This window comes from Pimephales promelas, chromosome 12 (genome assembly GCF_988280905.1).
Source record: "Pimephales promelas chromosome 12, fPimPro1.hap1.1, whole genome shotgun sequence".
NCBI classification, from domain to species: Eukaryota; Metazoa; Chordata; class Actinopteri; order Cypriniformes; family Leuciscidae; genus Pimephales; species Pimephales promelas.
Window position 1 is genome coordinate 36,055,201 of NC_142780.1, and position 23,800 is coordinate 36,079,000.

The 23,800-nt window shown below is 35.0% G+C and overlaps 1 protein-coding gene across 7 annotated transcripts in view; it reads left to right on the plus strand.

Annotated features, from left to right (window-relative positions):
- The window catches only part of csmd3a (CUB and Sushi multiple domains 3a), a 310,494-nt gene that overhangs the window by 138,222 nt on the left and 148,472 nt on the right, over positions 1-23,800 (plus strand). For all 7 annotated transcript variants that reach the window (XR_016145833.1, XM_089118090.1, XM_089118092.1 and 4 more), the window contains 8 exons: positions 2,996-3,184; positions 5,450-5,619; positions 5,727-5,883; positions 11,648-11,839; positions 17,794-17,920; positions 19,122-19,324; positions 21,960-22,151; positions 22,703-22,841. Coding sequence is in view for 6 of the 7 variants with exons in the window: in XM_089118090.1 (XP_088974216.1) it covers positions 2,996-3,184; positions 5,450-5,619; positions 5,727-5,883; positions 11,648-11,839; positions 17,794-17,920; positions 19,122-19,324; positions 21,960-22,151; positions 22,703-22,841 (1,369 nt within the window). In the remaining variant the exon portion in view is untranslated. The remainder of the gene's footprint in view (positions 1-2,995; positions 3,185-5,449; positions 5,620-5,726; positions 5,884-11,647; positions 11,840-17,793; positions 17,921-19,121; positions 19,325-21,959; positions 22,152-22,702; positions 22,842-23,800) is intronic.

The window sequence follows — 23,800 nt, forward strand, 5'->3', positions numbered from 1 at the left end:
AGGCTTTTGCATCTGAACTCTTCATGTATAAATACCTATGCATGCATATATATATGTATATATAAGAATTATTTGCGCTTATATTCTGTGTATATATATATATATATATATATATATATATAAATGCATAATCTATATTATATAAACATAAATATTTTATATATGAATAACACATTTTCTTAAATATATACAGTACATGCATGTGTGTGTATTTATATATACAAAATAATTATATACAGCACACACAAATATATTATGGAAACACAGACTTTTATTTTGGATGCGATTAATCGCAATTAATTTTTGCACAGCCCTAAGATACATATGAAATAATTATACACAGTGCACCCACATATATTATGTAAACACAAACTGTTATTTTGGATGCGATTAATCGCGATTAATCGTTTGACAGCCCTAATAATTACATGTAACTAACCCTTAAACAACTCTTATTTTACCCTAACCCTATCGTAAGTACATGTAATTAATTAATATTACTCATAATAAAGTGTAACTCAATTTTAGATATTTTTTTGACTTGTGTACTTACATTAACCCAAATGTTTGGTAACACTTTACAATTTACAAAGGTTCCTTAGTTCAGTTAATATGAATCTCTCGACACCGCTAAACTAACAAAACTAAAGCGAAATAAAACACTGGTCATAAGAGTAAAAAATGATATTTCCAGTCGGACAGATTTGTCATGTTAGTCTCTCTCTCGGTTTGTTGGAGGACGAGCCGTTCTGATGGAGAGCCAAGCTGTGGAGAGCCCATAGGGTTTGCCTCATGTTTACTGAGCCATCATAAACATTAATGAAGGACCAGAGTTATGAATACCCATACAATTATCCACAGGCCAAGTTCCCATATTAGCCTAATATAAATTCCCTGATGAAAACGAAGGCTGACCTTTACTGAATACTGAATATTGATGGGATTGACAGAAGCAGACATGCATAATGCAAAAAACACCAGGCGTGAAAGTGCACACAAAAGCTTTCCTCCATTAGCATTTTAGCATTGAAAGAGCAGAGAAATCTGTTTTTCTATACAATTTGAGAGTGGCGAGGTGCAAGCGCTCGTATGCCGAACACATCCGTGTTTGTAAATAGATTTGATATGGAGATATGAGAGCAAACAAAGCAGTTGACGTTGTTTTGCCGTCGAGCATCAAACTCATCTGAACTCTAGCGAAGCGCAGCTGCGGTTCAAGGCGAACCATCATTTACACATGGAAATGATTTACACTGGCTCTAATTGATTGTTTGAGTGTTTGCAGATAACCCAGGGTAAATGTTTAGTCTCCGTTTACTCTGTGAATCATGATGTGATATTAAATCAGACATTGGTTGAATATTAAGGCCATGCTGAAGTCCCTCCGGCGAGAGTCAGTGTTTCTGAACTCCTGAAACGCCTCTATTGTAGTCTCACGTCTCAATATTCCTCATTATAATAATTAATGCGCATAATAAAGGGGCGTGGCCTGGTTGAGTTAGTTAGTAGTGTGTTAAACTGGCGGTTATGGAACATTTCCTAAACACACTCGAAGCGCTCGACCAATCAAAGCACACTGATCCAGCCGACCAATCAGAGCACAGTGTGCTTTCAGGAGGCGGGGCTTCATAGAGACAGGAAGTAAACAGAGCGTTCCTGACAGACTGGGCCGCAACAATGGAGGATGTGAGGAGAATAATCAACATTCAAGCAGGAAAAGAGCCTGAAACACATCAAGACTTCAACAAAAGGCTTTTTGAGCATGGAAAAAGAATGAAATGGCCAACTTAAATTGTCAAAAATCTTGAAGACTCATTATAAAGGAGAAACTTGGAAGATTATTGTTGTGGAAAAAGTTCTAAAAGTGAAATTAGGGATAGAAACACAAAGCACACAAATCCTTGATATAACTATATAATGCTTTTATCAATACTTTTTGAGATTGAATAGCAATTTGGATTTTTTTTTTCTTTTTGCAGTGCATCATGGGATTGTCATCTCTATAAAGGATGCTTTTGATGAAGGAACATTAGATAGCACTATACTTAAAGCCTTTATATACGTATAATGCATTTTAATGCATTAATTAATGATCTCGTAAATAATCAAAACCACAGTTATAATATGATCTATTTATTAAACACCTTTAGAAAGTACAGAGCATTAAAACGCACGACAAACAACCAATTTTAGGGGCTGTTTACACCTGGCCACTTCATGCGTTTTCTCAGATCGTAAGGAATCTGCAAATATTATATTGCATTTTAACTTTGGTTACAATTAAGATGTAATGGATTATAATGTGCGTTATGAATAATGAATGTGGTGGACAAAATAGTTTTGATTTATTTTTAAAAAAATACTTCCCTTGATCTGAGCGGTACTTGGCTACTTTTCCTAAGTTTTCCTCCTGAACACACACAATTTTTAGTTTGACTCAATTCTACAATGTTAAGCGGATGAAAAAAAACTCCTTAATCTTGTATTTGGGTCAAAAATGGGCACCCTAGAAATGAATACAGGGAAAAACTAATTTAGAGAATTCTAAAATAACATGACAGCAAAGTCACTTCATCTTTAGCTTTTAGCTCTAAGAACTTATTGGAATCATATTTTAATGTAGTTAAAAAATTCAAAAAAAAATAAAACATAAAAATAAGCATAATTTACATAGAAAATATGGTACGTTTTGAAGTAAATAAATTCAAAAATACCCCCAAAATAAAAAAAAACACCATAAATGGATAGACAAAACTTTATCGAAGACAGTGATATAACATTTATAATAAATAAAAATTAGGATCACACCTGAGTCCTCTGTGCCCACATTAGTCCACAATTACGTGCTATATTTATAAACATTGAGTTGAGTATTACTAATTCCTTTTTGTTTTAATAGCACCTACCATCCTGTATTACAATATTTATCACCTTTTTTTGTAGCCTGTGTAACGTGAGGCCAGCTGATAAAGTTTCTTTGCCTGTTGTTGTTCAGAATATGACCTGGAGCCGTGCGAGGACCCTGGCGTGCCCGTGTTTGGCAGGCACAGCGGCGGCAGCTTCGGCATCGGTGCCAGCGTGGCGTTCTCGTGTGAGCTAGGCTACCGTCTGCAGGGCGCTGGAGAGATCACGTGTCTGGGTGGCGGGCGGCGTGTGTGGAGTGCACCTCTGCCAAGGTGTGTGGGTACGTGCCGCTCTCATTCGCTTCCACGTCCAGAGCTTCTCACGTCCTCATGGTTGCGTTCCAGTTCAGTGGCGTTCTGGGTGAGGTCACTTTGAAGAGAAACCTACGGATCTGTGCACATACACTACTGGTCAAGTTTTAGATCGGTAAGATTTTTTTATGTTTTTAAAAGAAGTCTCTTCTGCTCTCCAAGGCTACAATTATTTGATAAAAAAAATAAAAAAAAACAGAAAAAAAATAATAAAAATAAATACAAATAAATTTTAATAATACTTAAAAAAACAGTAATATTGTGAAATATTATTACAATTTTAAACAGCGGTTTTCTATGTGAATATATAGTGAAGTGTAATTTATTCCTGTGATCAAAGCTGAATTTACAGCATTATCACTCCAGTCTTCAGTGTCACATGATCCTACAGAAATCACTCTAATATGAGCATCAAAAAACATTTATGATTATTATTATCCATGTTGAAACATTTTTATTTCAGGATTCTTTGATGAATAGAAAGTTCGAAAGAACAGAATTGATCTGAAATGGAAAGCTTTTGTAACATTAATCACTACCATTCAAAAGTTTTTTGTATTTTTTGGGGAAAGAAATTAGAAAATACTTTTATTCATAAAGGATGAGTTAAATTGATCAAAAGTTACAGTAAAGACATTTATAGTGTTAGAAAAGATTATATTTTAAGTAAATGCTGTTCTTTTGAACTTTCTATTCATCGTAGAATTTTTGGGGGGAAAAATGGTGCACGACTGTTTTCAACATGTTTTTTGAGCATAAAATCAGCATTTCTGAAGGATCATGTGAGACTGAAAACTGATGTGTAATCAGCAACAGTAATGATGTTGAAAATTCAGCTTTCAGATTACATTTTAAAATATATTAAAATAGAAAACAGTCATTTTAAATTGTCATAATATTTCAAAATATTACTGTTTGTCATTTTTTTTCATCACATAATTGCAGCCTTGGGGAGCAGAAGAGACTTCATTTAAAAACATAAAAAATATTACTGATCTAAAACTTTTGACCGGTAGTGTATATATTCAAATATTCCAATTCAAATGACAGCTGATGTCAAAGCCGACCATATGACAATTTAACATCATTTTATGTCAAGTTGTCATGACAAAGACATCTCAAACAATGTCATATTTGCATTCAAAATGTCATTATTGAGCGAAAGACACTTAATGACAGTAGTCATAAACATACATAAACCCTCCTTCATATTCAAGACATACTGTATGTCCTGTCATGATTATGAAGGTGTCATGTTAGTCTTATGCACTCATGTGCGATACAATCCTGACTCGAATGCAACCATTGAATGACAAAATATGTTGATGGTGTATGTTCTCTTTCTACACAGAACAAAATTATAAACACAACACTTTTGTTTTTGTCCCCTTATTCATGAGATGGACTCACATTCGCACATTTTAGAGTGGTCTTTTATTGTGGACAGCCCTAAGGCACACCTGTGCAATAATCCTGCTGTCTAATCTTGATACGCCACACCTGTGAGGGGGATGATTTAGTGATTTAGACAGATTTGTGAACAATATTTAAAGGAGTAGTTCACTTTAAAAAAAAAAAAAAACTTTTGCTGATAATTTACTCGCCCCCGTGTCATCCAAGATGTCCATGTCTTTCTTTCTTCAGTCGAAAAGAAATTAAGGTTTTGATGAAAACATTCCAGGATTTTCTCCATATAATGGACTTCAATGGGGTCCAAACGGTTCAAGGTCCAAATGAGAGTTTCAGTGCAGCTTCAAAGGGCTTTAAATGATCCCAGACGATGAATAAGGGTCTTATCAAGCGAAACGATCACTCATTTAAAAAATAAATAAAACAGTTTGAGTTTTATAAGCTCAAACACTCGCCTTGCTCTGTTCTGTGATGCACATTCGTGACTCTCCTGTTCGAACTCGTTCATCAAAATTAACAAATCTTTTTTCGAGTCATGACTCGAAGGGTCCTTGATAAGACCCTTATTCATCGTCTGGTGTCGTTTAAAGCCCTTTGAACAGTTTGCACTGAAACTCTCATTTGGACCTTGAACCGTTTGGTCCCCATTGAAGTCCATTATATGGAGAAAGTCCTGGAATGTTTTCATCAAAAGTGTTGTTTCAAACAAAAGTGTTGCGTTTATAATTTATTGTATATACCTCGCATTTTGTTGACTTCCCCAAATTTACACTTTTCACATGTTGCTGTTCCACCGTGCCCCTACGGTTCCCCATTGTCCACAGCTGAATGCGGCTCGACCGTTTCCAAGAACTCCGGCGTCCTGCTGTCCCCAAACTATCCCCACAATTACGAGAACAACCACGAGTGCATCTACAACATCCAAGTCCAGGGGGGGAAAGGAATCAACATATCAGCGAGCAGCTTTCACCTGGCTCAGGGCGATGTCCTCAAGGTAAACACTGATGCAGAGCCTGGACAAGCTGGTTCTTTTGATACTAAATTGTACTCAAAAAGTGCTACTGTGGGTATTACAGTGCCGTCTCTGGTCTCCTTTCCCAGATATATGACGGTCCGGACAGCAGCGCTGAGGTTCTGGGGAGTTTCTCGGGGTCCTCGATGTTGGGTCAGTCGTTGACCAGCACGTCCAATCACCTGTGGCTCGAGTTTTACTCTGATCAAGACGACACGGCCGAGGGATTTAAGCTGGTTTACACCAGTAAGAGTCACCACTTACTCTTACTCTCTTACTCTTACTCTCTTACTCTTACTCTCTTACTCTTACTCTCTTACTCTCTTACTCTCTTACTCTCTTACTCTCTTACTCTTACTCTCTTACTCTTACTCTTACTCTCTTACTCTTACTCTCTTACTCTTACTCTCTTACTCTCTTACTCTTACTCTCTTACTCTCTTACTCTCTTACTCTCTTACTCTCTTACTCTCTTACTCTTACTCTCTTACTCTTACTCTCTTACTCTCTTACTCTTACTCTCTTACTCTCTTACTCTCTTACTCTCTTACTCTTACTCTCTTACTCTTACTCTTACTCTCTTACTCTTACTCTCTTACTCTTACTCTCTTACTCTCTTACTCTTACTCTCTTACTCTCTTACTCTCTTACTCTCTTACTCTCTTACTCTTACTCTCTTACTCTTACTCTCTTACTCTCTTACTCTTACTCTCTTACTCTCTTACTCTTACTCTCTTACTCTTACTCTCTTACTCTCTTACTCTCTTACTCTCTTACTCTCTTACTCTCTTACTCTCTTACTCTCTTACTCTTACTCTCTTACTCTTACTCTCTTACTCTTACTCTTACTCTCTTAATCTTACTCTTACTCTCTTACTCTTACTCTCTTACTCTCTTACTCTTACTCTCTTACTCTCTTACTCTTACTCTCTTACTCTTACTCTCTTACTCTTACTCTTACTCTCTTACTCTTACTCTTACTCTCTTACTCTTACTCTCTTACTCTCTTACTCTTACTCTTACTCTCTTACTCTTACTCTCTTACTCTCTTACTCTCTTACTCTTACTCTTACTCTTACTCTCTTACTCTCTTACTCTCTTACTCTTACTCTTACTCTCTTACTCTTACTCTCTTACTCTTACTCTCTTACTCTTACTCTCTTACTCTTACTCTCTTACTCTCTTACTCTCTTACTCTTACTCTCTTACTCTTACTCTCTTACTCTTACTCTTACTCTCTTACTCTTACTCTTACTCTCTTACTCTTACTCTCTTACTCTCTTACTCTCTTACTCTTACTCTCTTACTCTTACTCTCTTACTCTCTTACTCTCTTACTCTTACTCTTACTCTTACTCTCTTACTCTCTTACTCTCTTACTCTTACTCTTACTCTCTTACTCTTACTCTCTTACTCTTACTCTCTTACTCTTACTCTCTTACTCTTACTCTCTTACTCTCTTACTCTTACTCTCTCACTCTTAATCTTACTCTTACTCTCTTACTCTTACTCTTAATATTAATCTTAATCTTACTCTTACTCTTAATGTTACTCTGACTCTTACTCTTAAGGTCCTTGCACACTAATTCCCAAATTTTCATATGCCTTTTTTCGTATTCGTCATTCGGTGGCTCTGGATTCTCAAAACGACTCTCAAAATGCTCACTATGGATGTGGAAAACTTTTTTTGTTTGTTTTATTTATGAAAAACGTGTAAACGTGATTAACAAAACATGAGGTTGTATTTTTTTTACGTGCAAAAATTTCAGACACGAATTGTGGACTCGGGAATCCGATTACGGATTCTCTCAATCTTTCTGCCATACCTCTCATGAATATATTAGCTCAGTTTTAATTTCTGGATTAATATCTTCATTTCATTGTCAGCATGAACTATATAATGGTTTTCAACACTCACTAACACACACACACACACACATACACACCGTTTATTGCTTTTCTAATGAAAACCGTTGAATTAGCCGCATCATATGCATGGATTATTAGTGCCATGGAGACTCTTAATTTTCTTTGTTGGAAATTATAGGTCTGTCTTTTCTCATGAGAAGTTTAGTAGTGTGTCTTCCTCGCTGTGCTTTATTGTTTGATATTGTAATCATAAAGCGTGATTATAGCGTGAGGAAAACATGACTCTGAAGGAGGAGAACGCAGCTCTTGTGTTCTCCCCTAAACTGAGGCGTTCAGATGCACTCGCTTATTCACTGAGAAACACCAACAGCCTTTACTCACAGCGGCTCATTCCTCTGGCAGCACTGAAGAAAACTAAATATGCCTTTATTTAGTCTCATGGCTTTATATTATATTATATTATATTATATTATATTATATTATATTATATTATATTATATTATATTATATTATATTATATTATATTATTATATTATATTATATTATATTATATTATTTTATTTTATTTTATTTTATTATATTATATTATATTATATTATATTATATTATATTATTTTATTTTATTTTATTTTATTATATTATTATTATTATTATATTATATTATATTATATTATATTATAAATATTATAATACAACATATCTTTTAAATGAATAGGTCACCCAAAAATTCATTCTGCCATAATTTATTATTATTTTTTAATTTTATATTATTTATATTATATATACAGTATACATATATATATATATATATATATATATATATATATTATAATATTTTTAAAAAAAATTTAATAAATGACAAGCAGAGGCAAAAAGAACAGTGTATAATTTAAATTAATGGTTCACCCCCCAAATAAATATTCTCTCATAATTTAGTCTTATGTTGTGATTTCACTTTGTTTTGTTATGTTATGTTATGTTACGTTATGTTTTGTTATGTTATGTTACGTTACGTTACGTTACGTTACGTTATGTTTTGTTATGTTACGTTACGTTATGTTATGTTTTGTTATGTTATGTTATGTTATGTTATGTTATGTTATGTTATGTTATGTTACGTTACGTTACGTTATGTTACGTTGCGTTATGTTATGTTATGTTATGTTATGTTACGTTGCGTTATGTTATGTTATGTTATGTTATGTTATGTTACGTTACGTAAACGTTATGTTTTGTTATGTTATGTTATGTTATGTTATGTTACGTTACGTTACGTTATGTTTTGTTTTGTTATGTTATGTTATGTTATGTTATGTTATGTTATGTTACGTTACGTTACGTTACGTTACGTTACGTTATGTTATGTTACGTTGCGTTATGTTATGTTATGTTATGTTACGTTGCGTTATGTTATGTTATGTTACGTTACATTATGTTATGTTACGTTTGTTATGTTACGTTATGTTATGTTATGTTATTTTACGTTACGTTACGTTATGTTATGTTATGTTATGTTATGTTATGTTATGTTGTGTTACGTTGCGTTATGTTATGTTACGTTACATTATGTTATGTTACGTTTGTTATGTTACGTTACGTTATATTATGTATATTTCCAGCACAAGCAATTCAGCAATTCATGAACATTTCTGGTATTTACGCATTCAATATTAGTAAATATAAATAATATATTGCATACAATGTGTGATATTTTGATGCTGCTTGTTACTGGGACTCGGGTGCCACCCCCTTCCATATAGCCCCGCCCCCACTTATATAGCCACGCCCCCACACTCAAAATGAAGCACTCAAAAATGACTGTCATAAATCTGCAGTATTGTATGTACACAAAAGTCAAAAGTACTGTATCAATAAGATGATATATTCCTGATTAATTCTGATAGTATTAGTCACACAAGACTAGAGTTTAAAGCTGATTAAATCTGCTATTATCCATAAACTCTCGAAACATCCCCTGTAATGTCTTAATCAACAGGCACAGTGTTGCTCGTGTTATTGTCTCGCACTATTATAGGGCTGTACGTTCATATAAATGTGAATAATATTATGACTGTGGGTTTATTTCTTTGTTTTATGTTGCATTATGGAAACTGAAAGTGAAATTCACGATGCTGCTCCGCCGGGACGTGTAAATGCTGGCGGGCTCCTTCACCCACACCTATTTCAATGAATTAATTAACTGTATCATTCTCTCGTTAAGATCTGATTGGGATTAAATGGTTGGGGTGATATTATTTGTGCTCCTGTTCTCTGTAATTACACACGACACATTGAAAACACGGAAAATTGTGTTTGCTGGTAAAGTGTAATTGTAGAGATCAGAAATGAGAGAAAGCCTAGTTTATTTTTACTTAGATATTTGCAGAAAATGAGTTTGGAAACCAGATAGATAAGACAAAAGTATCTCGACGTCCTTTTGATTTTGTACTTGATTTTTCTTCTGGATGAGATTGAATTCATCCATGTTTCAACATCTAGTGGAAACTAACTTTAGAAATGTAAAACATTCAGTCCTGTTAATGTTTTAAAACACACACTTCACACTTTCATGTATGTAGTTTTGTTTTTTTCACCACATACAGTGTGTTTTAAAGCTATAACAATGACTATATTACTGTCCACAATAGCGTATTGTTATTGCAGTTATTGTCGTCTGTCGCTTTAAATGCTCGATCTCATTAAAGCTGGATGGCTTCTGATTGGCTGTCAGTGTCTCAATAGTAGTTTTATAGTAATATAATCGTTCTGAAAGTGAATCCATCACATTCTCTACGGTGTTATTGTTATAGTTGTGATGTGAGTATTTAAAGAGTTTATCTTTACCGTAATTTATCGTTACCGTCTTCGGTTTGAACGGGCCTTGGTTATAACAAAAACATGGGATATTAAATGATATATTTTAAGATGAAAGTCTGGGTCAGGCTCGGGTGTCTGGAATAATGTTTCCGTCACAAAATAATACGTTTTCAAAGATAATTCTGACTTTATAACACACAATTGCGACTATATAGATGTAAACGTGCAAAGTGTGAGATCAAAAGTTGTAATTTCGTTTTTTATTTTTGATTCTGTGTCGGAAACGCTTCCATAGAGAAAAAAGGCCCTTTAAGAGAAGCTGTTTTAAAGGATTAGTTCACTTTTGAAAAAACTTTTGCTGATAATTTACTCACCCCCATGTCATCCAAGATGTCCATGTCTTTCTTTCCTCAGTCGAAAAGAAATTTAGGTTTTTGATGAAAACATTCCAGGATTTTTCTCCATATAATGGACTTCAATGGGAACCGGATGGTCCAAGTATCAAAAGACAGTTAATAACTGTTTCAGATGCAGCTTCAAATGTCTTTAAACGACACCAGACGATGAATAAGGGTCTTATCATGCGAAACGATCGGTTATTTCAAAGCTTATTCCAAAAATGTAACTTTTATAAGGACAAATGCTAGCCTTGCTCTATTCTGTGAGGCGCGTTTGTAACGTCACGTAATACGTAATTACGTTCAAAAGGTCACGGGCGACGTAGCCGGAAGTACAGAGTCAGTGTTTACAAGTTGAACGCATAGGTGAACGTGCAAACTAACTCAAACGCCGTTTACAAAAAAGGAATTAAAAGGAAAAACAACGATGTCGGACGATTTTGATTCTGTACTTCCGGCTACGTCGCCCGTGACCTTTTGAACGTAATTACGTATTACATGACGTTACAAACGCGCCTCACAGAATAGAGCAAGGCTAGCATTTGTCCTTAGAAAAGTTACATTTTTGGAATAAGCTTTGAAATAAGCGCTCGTTTCGCATGATAAGACCCTTATTCATCGTCTGATATTGTTTAAAGACATTTGAAGCTGCATCTGAAACAGTTATTAACCGTCTTTTGATACTTGGACCATCCGGTTCCCATTGAAGTCCATTATATGGAGAAAAATCCTGGAATGTTTTCATCAAAAACCTAAATTTCTTTTCGACTGAGGAAAGAATGACATGGACATCTTAGATGACATGGGGGCGAGTAAATTATTAGCAAAAGTTTTTTCAAAAGTGAACTAATCCTTTAAGCTGAGGTCTGGACGGCCGTTCGAGGTTCTCCCGCTGATGTTCCTCTCTCTCTCTCTCTCTCTCCTCCAGGCTTCGAGCTTTCTCACTGTGATGAACCCGGCGTTCCTCAGTTCGGATCTAAAGTCAGCGACCAAGGCCACTTCTCCGGCAGTGTGATCTCGTACCGCTGCGACCCCGGATACGGTCTCCATGGCAACCGTGTGTTGAGATGCATGACGGGCGAGAGACGGGCCTGGGACCATCCGCTCCCCTCCTGCATAGGTAACACACACACACACACACACACACACTGCAACCCTTCCCAGACGTCCACTGGGTCCGGAAGAGCATGCTATATCAGTTCTGCATACTAAACAGCGTTTGCTTCTACAGTCTCTTCAGAGAGTACAGTAGTGTGTGTGTGTGTGTGTGTGTGTGTGTGTGTTGTACAGTGTTCAGTGGGTGGTTAGCTAGTGTTTTATTCCAAACGCAGTCATGTGCATCAGGATTTATCCTTACACGGATTCCACTTAATTGGTCTTGCAGCTGTGTGTGTGTGTGTGTGTGTGTGTTTGTTGTGAATAATTGTTGTAGGGCAGCGTGCCTGTCACGCGTCTCAGTGTGTATGTGTGTGTGTGTGTGTGTGTTTACAGGCTGATTGCATTCTGACACGTCTCACCCAATTAAACTTTGCTCCTGATGCGTGAGGGTGTGTGTAACAGTGTGTGTGTTCAGCTTGGATCATGCAAACACACGACTGAACGTGAAGCGTTTCATTTTTCTGATGGTAAATACTGTCTTATAACACCAGTGTAATGTTCACACGTAACTGTCTCAAGGCTCAATTTATTAATCTAGGGTAATGTTCATTTCAAATTATGCTTTTCATTTGTTAATTCACTTCTTTTCACCGTAACGTAATGTTATGTCACACATTAATATGAATGTAATATATAGAAATTAACAATTGCATTAGTAGGTGTGTGTGTTAGTTTGTGTGTGTGTGCGCAGGAGGGGAGCCAATGGTCCCAGGTCATGTGTATTTTTTTTTTAATTAAAAATAATGGTAATAATTATTTTTAAGATTAGATTTTAATTTAATACACTAATTATTAATACAATATAATTAGTTATATATATATATGATAGCAGTTATATGAAATATTATATATATATTTCTGTTTCAGAATGCATTTAATTATGAATATTTAAAAAATATTTAATTAAAAATATATAAATATTATATATATATTTCTGTTTCAAAATCCATTTAATTATGAATATTTAAAAAATATTTAATAAAAATATATATACTGTATAGTCTTTATTTTTCAATATATTTAATAATATTATTATTATTATTATTATTAGATTTATTTATTATGCATAGTAATTCCAGAGCTGTAAACAAGCAATTAAATAAATGTGAAGATATTTTTTTTAATTAGGAATAACCATAAATTATGCACCAGAAAATAAATGGGTTGCATTTTTAGATATGCAAATCATCTCGGTGTGTTTCCTGTCTATTTAATCAGTAGAGAAGAACTACAAAACGTTTAGCTGAGATGTTTACTGGTAGTGTGTGTGTGTGTGTGTGTTGCCGTTCATGCTTTCGTTTCTCGCTGTAAATCAGAGATAGTTTCATTGCTCAAAGTTTAATGTACTCAAAAGAGCGTGTGCTGTTAGAAATATTGTCTTCAGATTCATAGAGTACAAACAAGAAATACTCATGGGGAAATATTTTAGTACATACTCATTTGGAGAGTGAATATTCATAATTGGCACGCGGAAACGAGCAGCATATGTGGAGTTTTTGCCGTTTTCCAGAACGGGATGTTGTCCAGAACTGGTTTCTCAGCCACTGAGATGCTCAAACTTCTGAACCTGCCAATCAGACTGACCGCTCACACACACACTCTATTAGACTGACCGCTCACACACACTCCCGTTTAACCAGTGAGACTCTGACATCATTTTATTCTGTATAATTGCTTAATTATCCTCCATGCTGCTTTTTATGACCCCAAATTAATTGCGAGCACATGGATTATTTATACTTAAATTAATTTGTCGCACTTCATGACCATTTGAACTGCGGAAAAGTCAAGCCACTCAAAACACCTTTTAGTTTACTAACAAAAAATTATGTTGGGGAAAAAAAGTGTTATTTGTCAACAGCCCAACTTGACATCAATGTCCACGTCGTTCAGATCAGCTTCGCCTATTTACACACACACACACACACACACACACACACACACACACACACACACACACACACACACACACACACACACACACACACACACGGGTGAAACTCGAAACATTAGAATATGGTGCAAAAGTTCAGTAATTCAACTTAAAGGGTGAAACTAATATATTATATAGACTCATAACATGCAAAGTGAGATATTATAGTTTACAGATATGAAAACCTTTTCACAATATTCTAATTTTGAATGTAGTGTTTTCATATCTGTAAGCCATAATCATCACAATTATAACAAATAAAGGCTTGAAATATCTCACTTTGCATGTAATGAGTCTATATAATATATTAGTTTCAGCTTTTAAGTTGAATTACTGAACTTTTGCACCATATTCTAATTTTCCGAGTTTCGCCTGTAAATAATAATCAAATGGTTTTTATTCAGTTTTTATCCAGTGTAAACAGAATGAACCAGATCTCCTGGAATATATCCCAGTTGTTCATGTTAACTTTATAAAAAACTTTGGTTTCTTCTTCCTTTTCAATCAGTCACGTACTTTAGCCCTCAAACCGTATTCACTTTATAGCCCTTAATATCTGTAATTGTGGACAAATGTGGGCACAGAGGACTCAGGTGTGATCCTAATTTTTTATTATTATAAATGTTATATCACTGTCTTCGATAAAGTTTTGTCTATCCATTTATGGTGTTGCTTTTTATTTTGGGGGTATTTTTGAATTTATTTACTTCATAAAGTACCATATTTTCAATGTAAATTATGTTTTTTTTAATTTTTTAAACTACATTAAAAAATCATTCCAATAAGTTCTTAGAGCTAAAAGCTAAAGATGAAGTGACTTTGCCGTCACCTGGTGCCTTATTTTGGCTTATTTTAGACTGCTCTAAATTACAGTTTTTTCCCATTCATTTCTATGGGTGCCCATTTTTGACCCAAATACAAGATTAAGGAGTTTTTTTCTCCCGCTGAACATGGTAGAGTCAAAAAAATAATAATTGTGTGTGTTCGGGAGGCAAACTTTGGAAAAGTAGCCAAGTCTTGTACCGCTCAGATCAAGGGAAGTATTTTTTAAAAATGAATCAAAACTATTTTGCTCACATTTGTCCAGAATACAATTTTAAGGTTAAAAAGTAAAAAAAAAAATAGGGTTTATTACGCACTTTTTGCAAAGTCTTGGTTTTGTAATTGAGCTCTGCTAGAACAGGTTTACATGCTGCGCATTAATTATTATAATGAGGAATATTGTGACACTGACGCTGATGTAAAGAGACTTTGCAGAGCTTTTTCATGCTCAAATATCAACATTACACACTTAAGAAAGATGTGAAAAAGCGGAATAGGTCATCTTTATCTGTAATCTCCTGCCAGTCAGCAAAGGTAGATCACAATGTTCACAGAACAGAGTCTGAAAACGCTCAGGCAAACTATAAAGAAGTTTCCCATGAGCTGATCGGTCTCGTAGAGTCATCAATATTTAATGGTAGACCAGCGTATTCCTGCCTTCGTATGATGAAACTGAAGTACAATAGAGCAGTCGGATGAAGTAGCCGGCCTCTCTGTAGACTGAATCCCGATGAGCAGACGCTGGGAGCTTTGCCTGGGGATCCTCTCGCTCGGATGACAGCGCCTTGGGAATTTCAACATCGAGGCTGTGCTAAATATTTCATGCAAAAGCTAGCTGATAAATGTCTCTCTTTATACAGCTATTTTCCCTCTTCACAAAGCAGATCACATGCAATTATAAAATCCAACATCAAGCATTTTCATCCGTGATGAAGAAAGTTGACCCTCCAGATCACTTTCCGTTGTTATTTCACTAGCCCATGCTTTAAAAAAAGTACATTTATTTCTCTTATCATGTGAAAAACATCCATTATAGTCTGTATTGCAAATTAATTCCAAAATAAGTAAGAATAATGACAGTTTCCAGACAGGTTTCCCCCACTGGGACACAAACACAGTCAAGTGTTTCTGTGCCCTCAAACAAACAGAGCAGTGTTTTGATATTGCCATTAACTTTCAGGGGAATCAGTGTCTGTCTCTGCTTATTAAACTCAAACAAAACCTTTAAAGTCCCCCAAAGTCAATCATTTATACCTTACGGCGAGACACGGCAGGTGAATAGGATAAAAATATAAACTTACAGATGTCACCATGAAACTTTACCAGTTGCATAAATAGGAAAAAAAAAACATGTATTGCAAGTTTTATGTAATGTTATGTTTAAATATGCTAATCAGGCTATATCAAATTAAATATGCGCTAATTTGCAAGGTTCAAAATGTTTGCATTTTGTTGATGCATTCAATGACATTTTCAGAGGGGATTATGAATATCTCCTTTTGTTACCCTGTAAATCAGAAAATACTGCCAATAGCCTTAAAAAAAATTGATTTCCGCCCTATTTTTAGGCTTAAAATGTCATATAAATCAGGCCACAAGTGATGTATCAACAAATCCCTCTTATATACGAATACGGAATACGGCTGTAAAGTTTGGCGCTACAGAAGTGGTAAAACGTCACTAGAAGTGTGAGAAAAAACTCATTTTGAGAAAACAGCCTTTAAAGATTTTTATGGGATTGCGCATTTCGAGTAACGGACAAAGTGTAGTAAAATAAAGACCTAAATGTGTGTTTTGGACTTTTTTTCAGCACAAGTCTGAAAGACGACATGTTATTGAATACAGATAGCCTAAAATCGACCAGTGGAAAAAAAAAAAAAAAAAAAAAAAAAAACGTTTTTTCCTTGAAAAAAAATTCTTAATGCCTTCAAATATTTTGAACGTAACTCGACACCCTTGCCTCATTTAGTATTCGCGGTTCTATGAATATGCAAATGAGCCCCGCCTCCACTCACTCACTCAGAGATCCACTGGTTGATCTGATTGGTTACAAGGTGGTTTGTGACGATTTCAAAGTGTGTTTTTGAGACTGTCTTTGGTTCACTGCAGTTTTAAGGAGGAAATACTCAGCAATGCTGTCCACTTATCAACGCACACACGGTTTAAAGGTACAATATGTAAGATTGTTTTCGCCACCAGGTGTCGCTAACCTCTTACTATAACAAAGGTGTATATTAATGATGTATATTCTGCATTTAGCGGAATTATGGATCTTGTCGTCAAGCTGATGGATCTTTTTATGTATGAGTGAATACAGTGATGTTTTTAAGATGACTGTACTGTGAATGAATAACAGGCATAACCGACCCAGTTGTCCACGTCTGTCGCCATGGTTACTATTGCAGTGCGAGGTCAAACCTGGCGGTCACGCGGATATGACGTCATTGACTGGCGACTCCTCACCCGTGCTCACGCTCCGTTTCCTTGGTTAAAAATTGCAATTTTCTCACGATTTAAAAATAGTTGGAAACATTGGGATATTGTAAGTAATCAACTAAACAAAATATATAACATTGGCCTAGTGGTTTTTGGATATTTTACTGCAAAAATCCTGCATATTGCACCTTTAAGCGTATTAAAAACACCACATAGACACATAAACAACATTAAAAGGTTCACTCCTGCTCTAAAGTGGTCATTGAAAAGATATCAGACATGATAATCTCCAGCTTCAGTGTTTGTCTCGTCTCGTTACCGTTGTAATGACAGTATTGTCTTTGTCGTTTGCTGTAATACGGCACAGAAACATGTGCTTTAATGAGCGATGGTGTGGCTGAGGCCGCAGTGATGAATGTGATAATACTACCTTTATTTTGTGTGATGTATGCAGTGGTCTTCTGCTTCTCACGCAAGACCGAACTCATAAATAATGTGGACAGAGTTTAAACATTAATTGATGGCATGCACGAGGAGGAACGCAGTTAAAAGCAGCGTCTCGCGCATGCATAATTACAGCCCATTGTTGCACGTCCTCGTCGGCATGATGAGGGGGTGTCAGATCCAGAAACACACAGAGCTCATCATTAATGGCAGGAGGAACACAGCTCGCTCGTCGTGGGTGGGAGCTGACAGCAATATCTTCTGGTTTTGATCTATTGCAGCCGAGTGTGGGGGAAGCTTTAAAGGTGAATCATCTGGACGCATCCTCTCTCCTGGATACCCTTTTCCTTATGACAACAACCTCCGCTGCACATGGACCATCGAGGTGGACCCCGGCAACACTGTCAGGTGACCCATCACTAGTGACAACCTTAAAGGGATAGTTCACACAACAATGACAATTAGCCCATGATCTAGGTGTCTATGACACTCTTCGTACAGAGCAATATACAATCTGAGTTATGTTAAACATGTCCTGGTTTTATAATGGGAGTGAAAAGATAGAAACGCAGATCGTTAAAGGAGTAGTTCACTTTAAGAAAAACTTTTGCTGATAATTTACTCGCCCCCGTGTCATCCAAGATGTCCAGGTCTTTCTTTCTTCAGTCGAAAAGAAATGAAAACATTCCAGGATTTTCTCCATATAATGGACTTCAATGGGGTCCAAACGGTTCAAGGTCCAAATGAGAGTTTCAGTGCAAACTGTTCAAAGGGCTTTAAACGATTCCAGACGATGAATAAGGGTCTTATCAAGCGAAATGATCGCTCATTAAAAAAAAAAAGTTTTATAAGCACAAATGCTCGCCTTGCTCTAAAATTAACGATTTGTTCATTTTGATGAACGTGTTCGAACAGGAGAGTCACACAGAACAGAGCAAGGCGAGCATTTGAGCTTGTAAAACTTAAACTTTTTCATTTATTTTTTTTAATGAGCGATCTTTTCGCTTGATAAGACCCTTATTCATTTTTTGGTGTCGTTTAAAGCCCTTTGAACAGTTTGCACTGAAACTCTCATTTGGACCCCATTGAAGTCCATTATATGGAGAAAATCCTGGAATGTTTTCATCAAAAACCTTAATTTCTTTTCGACTGAAGAAAGAAAGACACGGACATCTTGGATGACACGGGGGAGAGTAAATTATCAGCTAAAGTTTTTTTAAAAAAAGTAAACTACTCCTTTAAGTATACAGGTGAAACTCGAACCATTAGAATATGGTGCAAAAGTTAATTTATTTCAGAAATTCAACTTAAAAGGTGAAACTAATATATTATATAGACTTATTACATGCAAAGTGAGATATTTCAAGCCTTCATTTGTTATAATTGTGATGATTATGGATTACAGCTTATGAAAACACCAAATTCAAAATTAATTCAAGCCATAATTCAAATTTTTCGAGTTTCACTTGTATTATAAAGACACTTAATATTTAATGGCATTAGATGATTAATAATTGCATTTATGGTACTTGATTTATCTTGTTATTTATTTGATTAGATTGCTCTAAGTGTGTTCGAGACTCCGAGTGTGAATCAGGTGTGTGTTCAGCCTGCAGTTCTTGGCGTTTGACACGGAGGCGTCTCACGATATCCTGAGGGTTTGGGACGGCCGCCCGGAGAACGAGATGGCTCTGAGGGAAGTGAGCGGCTCTCTGTTACCCGACGGCATCCACAGCACTCTTAACATCGTCACCGTCCAGTTCGAGACGGACTTCTACATCAGCAAGTCCGGATTCGCCATCGACTTCTCCAGTAAGAGCAAAGGCTCACACACAGCTCACACATGAGGGAAGGCCAAACTTAAGTGTGCACGCTCAGAAAAAAAGGGACGAAAGCTGTCACCAGGGCTTTACCTTTTCAAAACGTACACTTTTGTCCATTTTAGGTCCTAATATGTACATTTTAAGTGTTAATATGTACATTTTAGGTGCCAATATGCACATTTTAAGTGTTAATATGTACATTTTAGGTGCTAATATGTACATTTTAGGTCCTAATATGTACATTTTAGGTGGTAATATGTACATGTTAAGTGTTAATATGTACATTTTAGGTGCTAATAAATACATTTTAAGTGTTAATATGTACATTTTAGGTGCTAATATATACATTTTAAGTGTTAATATGTACATTTTAGGTGTTAATGTACATTTTAGGTGCTAATATGTACATTTTAAGTGTTAACATGTACATTTTAGGTGCTAATATGTACATTTTAGGTGCTAATATGTACATTTTAAGTGTTAACATGTACATTTTAGGTGCCAATATGCACATTTTAGGTGCCAATATGCACATTTTAAGTGTTAATATGTACATTTTAGGTGCTAATGTACATTTTAGGTGCTAATATGTACATTTTAGGTGGTAATATGTACATTTTAAGTGTTAATATGTACATTTTAGGTGCTAATAAATACATTTTAAGTGTTAATATGTACATTTTAGGTGCTAATATATACATTTTAAGTGTTAATATGTACATTTTAGGTGTTAATGTACATTTTAGGTGGTAATATGTACATTTTAAGTGTTAATATGTACATTTTAGGTGCTAATATATACATTTTAAGTGTTAATATGTACATTTTAGGTGTTAATGTACATTTTAGGTGCTAATATGTACATTTTAGGTGCTAATATGTACATTTTAGGTGGTAATATGTACATTTTAAGTGTTAATATGTACATTTTAGGTGCTAATATATACATTTTAAGTGTTAATATGTACATTTTAGGTGCTAATATATACATTTTAAGTGTTAATATGTACAATTTAGGTGCTAATATATACATTTTAAGTGTTAATATGTACATTTTAGGTGTTAATGTACATTTTAGGTGCTAATATGTACATTTTAAGTGTTAACATGTACATTTTAGGTGCTAATATATACATTTTAAGTGTTAATATGTACATTTTAGGTGGTAATATATACATTTTAAGTGTACATTTTAGGTGCTAATATATACATTTTAAGTGTTAATATGTACATTTTAGGTGGTAATATGTACATTTTAGGTGCTAATATATACATTTTAAGTGGTAACATGTACATTTTAGGTGCTAATATGTACATTTTAAGTGTTAATATGTACATTTTAGGTGCTAATATATACATTTTAAGTGTACATTTTAGGTGCTAATATATACATTTTAAGTGTTAATATGTACATTTTAGGTGGTAATATGTCCATTTTAGGTGCTAATATATACATTTTAAGGGTTAATATGTACATTTTAGGTGCTAATATGTACCATGAAGGTACCAATATGCACCCTTTAGGTACAAAAGTTTACCTTTTTAAAAGGTATAGCCCCAGTGACAGCTTTTGTACCTTTTTTTTTTGAGAGTGTGGATGGTATGACTAAAATTTTATATGTTTTGAACTAAAGTCATTTTATTGTATGTTAACGGTTCTTTTAATAATTTCAAACCCTTCATATACAGGTGAAACTCGAAACATTGAAACACATTCATTTATTTCAGAAATTCAACTTAAAATGTGAAACTAATATGTTAAATAGACTCATTACATGCAAAGTGAGATAGTTCAAGCCTTTATTTATTATAATTGTGATGATTATGGCTTAGAGATATGAAAACCTAAATTCTAAAAAAATTAGAATATTGTGAAAAGGTTTTCATATCTGTAAACTATAATATCTCACTTTGCATGTTATGAGTCTATATAATAAATGAGTTTCACATGTTAATGATTTGCTTCAGAACTCGAACTTTTAAATATTTTACACTGTATGAACATAAATATTGCTGTTTATTATTATGAGGTTACATTGGCGCATATAAATAAATAGTTTTTCAGAAAGTTTGGCGGTCAGTATTAAAAATACTGTAAAAATGGTCAAATATTATTCTAGTAATAACATTAAAGTGTAATTTATTCCTTTGATTTTCAGCATCATTACTCCAGTCTTCAGTGTCACATGATCCTTCAGAAATCACTCAAATATGAGGATCTGATGATCAAGACACATTGATGATTATTATTATCAATGTTAAAAACAGTTGAGCTGCTTCATATTTGCATGGAAACTGGAAACCGTGAGTCTATTTTCAGGATTGTTCGATGCGTTTATTTGAAATAGTCTTTACTGTCGCTTTCGTTCCCTGCCCAGAATAATAATGATCCCTCTGTTTGAGGAAAGCAAAAGCCATTTCGAAGTAAACGCATAAAAACGGCATCCATTAGCAGGTGATTGTTCAGCGCTAGCTCGTGTTCTGCTCAGCCGGACCCCCGGTGAGACATTGTGCTCGTTCCCGGGGCCGTGCGACCTCGTCTCCGAGCGGGAAACTCTCTCTCTCTCCCGCTGAGGTCTCCCAGTAAGTGGAAAGTGAGCACAGCTGGTCTCCGCTCTTTGCAGGTTCGGTGGCGACGGCCTGCCGGGATCCGGGAACGCCGATGAACGGGAGTCGCAGCGGAGACGGGAAGGAGCCGGGAGACACCGTGAGCTTCGCCTGTGATCCGGGATACGACCTGCAAGGAGAACCCAGGATCTCCTGCATTCAGGTGGACAACCGCTTCTTCTGGCAACCCAGTCCCCCCACCTGCATCGGTGAGACTTCATGAAATGACTCGAATAACCAGAAGATGTGACTCTCTAATGATGAAATGAGGGAGATTTCTGATCGTGTGCCCGGTCAACCTCATCTGGGTCATGGGAAACTTCTTGACTTGAATGCTTAAATGCTTCTGGGATATACTGCATTTATTTTGTGGACAGCGGGAACCTATTTTCCTAAAGTTTGAGTCACATTTAGACATTTTAAAGGTCAATAGAACAGTTGGGCACTTATCAGCTTATCTCATGAATATTAATGAGGTGATTTGCATTTGGTTACACTTTATTTTAAGGTGTCATTGTTACAGTCTATTTAAAGGAGTAGTTCACTTTTGCTGATAATTTACTCGCCCCCGTGTCATCCAAGATGTCCATGTTCTTCTTTCTTCAGTCGAAAAGAAATGAAGGTTTTTGATGAAAACATTCATATAATGGACTTCAATGGGGTCCAAATGACTGTCACTGAATGATAAATCAGCCAACGTTGAGAATTATTGCGATAAGACTGAACTTTAATAACGCTACTCATAATCTGTGTTGTGCAGCTCCGTGCGGAGGAAACATCACCGGCTCGTCCGGGTTCATCCTGTCCCCTAACTTCCCACACCCGTACCCACACAGCAAGGACTGTGATTGGTTCATCACGGTCCACCCTGATTACGTCATCTCCTTGGCTTTTATCAGGTACGATATTACTTAAAGGACACCATTATTGATGTCAAATATAATTACTCTACAGTTTAATCTAACTGTTGCAAACATCAAGTATTTTGTTCAAAAGTTTGGAAACTGCCTACATTTATTTGATCACAATGCATAAAAAATAATATAAAAATAATATTGTGAAATATTAGTACAATTTAAAATAAAGGTACTTTGAAGTGTAATTTATTCCTGTGATTTTCAGCATCATTACTCCAGTCTTCTTTAGAAATCACTCTAATATGAGGATTTATTATCAAAATATAACCTGTGATACTTTTCTCATGAGTCTTTGATGAATAAAAAGTTTAAAAAGCACAGCTTTTTTTAAATTTAAATTATAAATATTTTGCAACAATTTACACTATCGTTGAAAAGTTTGGGGTTAGTCTTTTATTTTTACATTTTTTTTGTCAAATTAACTTCAAATTAATCTGTTTAGTCTATTATTTTGATATTTTTTTTTGAATAAATGAATCATTTTATTCAGCAAGGAATGTTAACTTATATTTTTTTTAAATAAAAGCTGGTCTTTTTTAACTTTTAAAACTAAAAAATATTTATCACTAACACAGTTTCAAACATTGATGATAAATAATCATGTAATGATGCTGAAAATGGTTTAATAACATGAATAAATTATATTTTAAAGTATATTAAAACAAAAAAATCATTATTTTAAATTGTGATAATGTATCACAATATTACAGTTTCTTCTGTATTTTTGACTTCTTTCAAACACATTAAACATAGTAATGTTTCCAGTACTATATATATTGATTTCACGACTCATAATCTTAAGTTTTATCTTAATTATGGATTTATTACAATGGATACGCCACATAGACCTTTTTGACTTTGTCCCACAAAAATATCAAACTGAATCGTTGAACAGGTTAATCATAGATGAGATGTATTCAAGTCATTGTCAGTGTGATTTG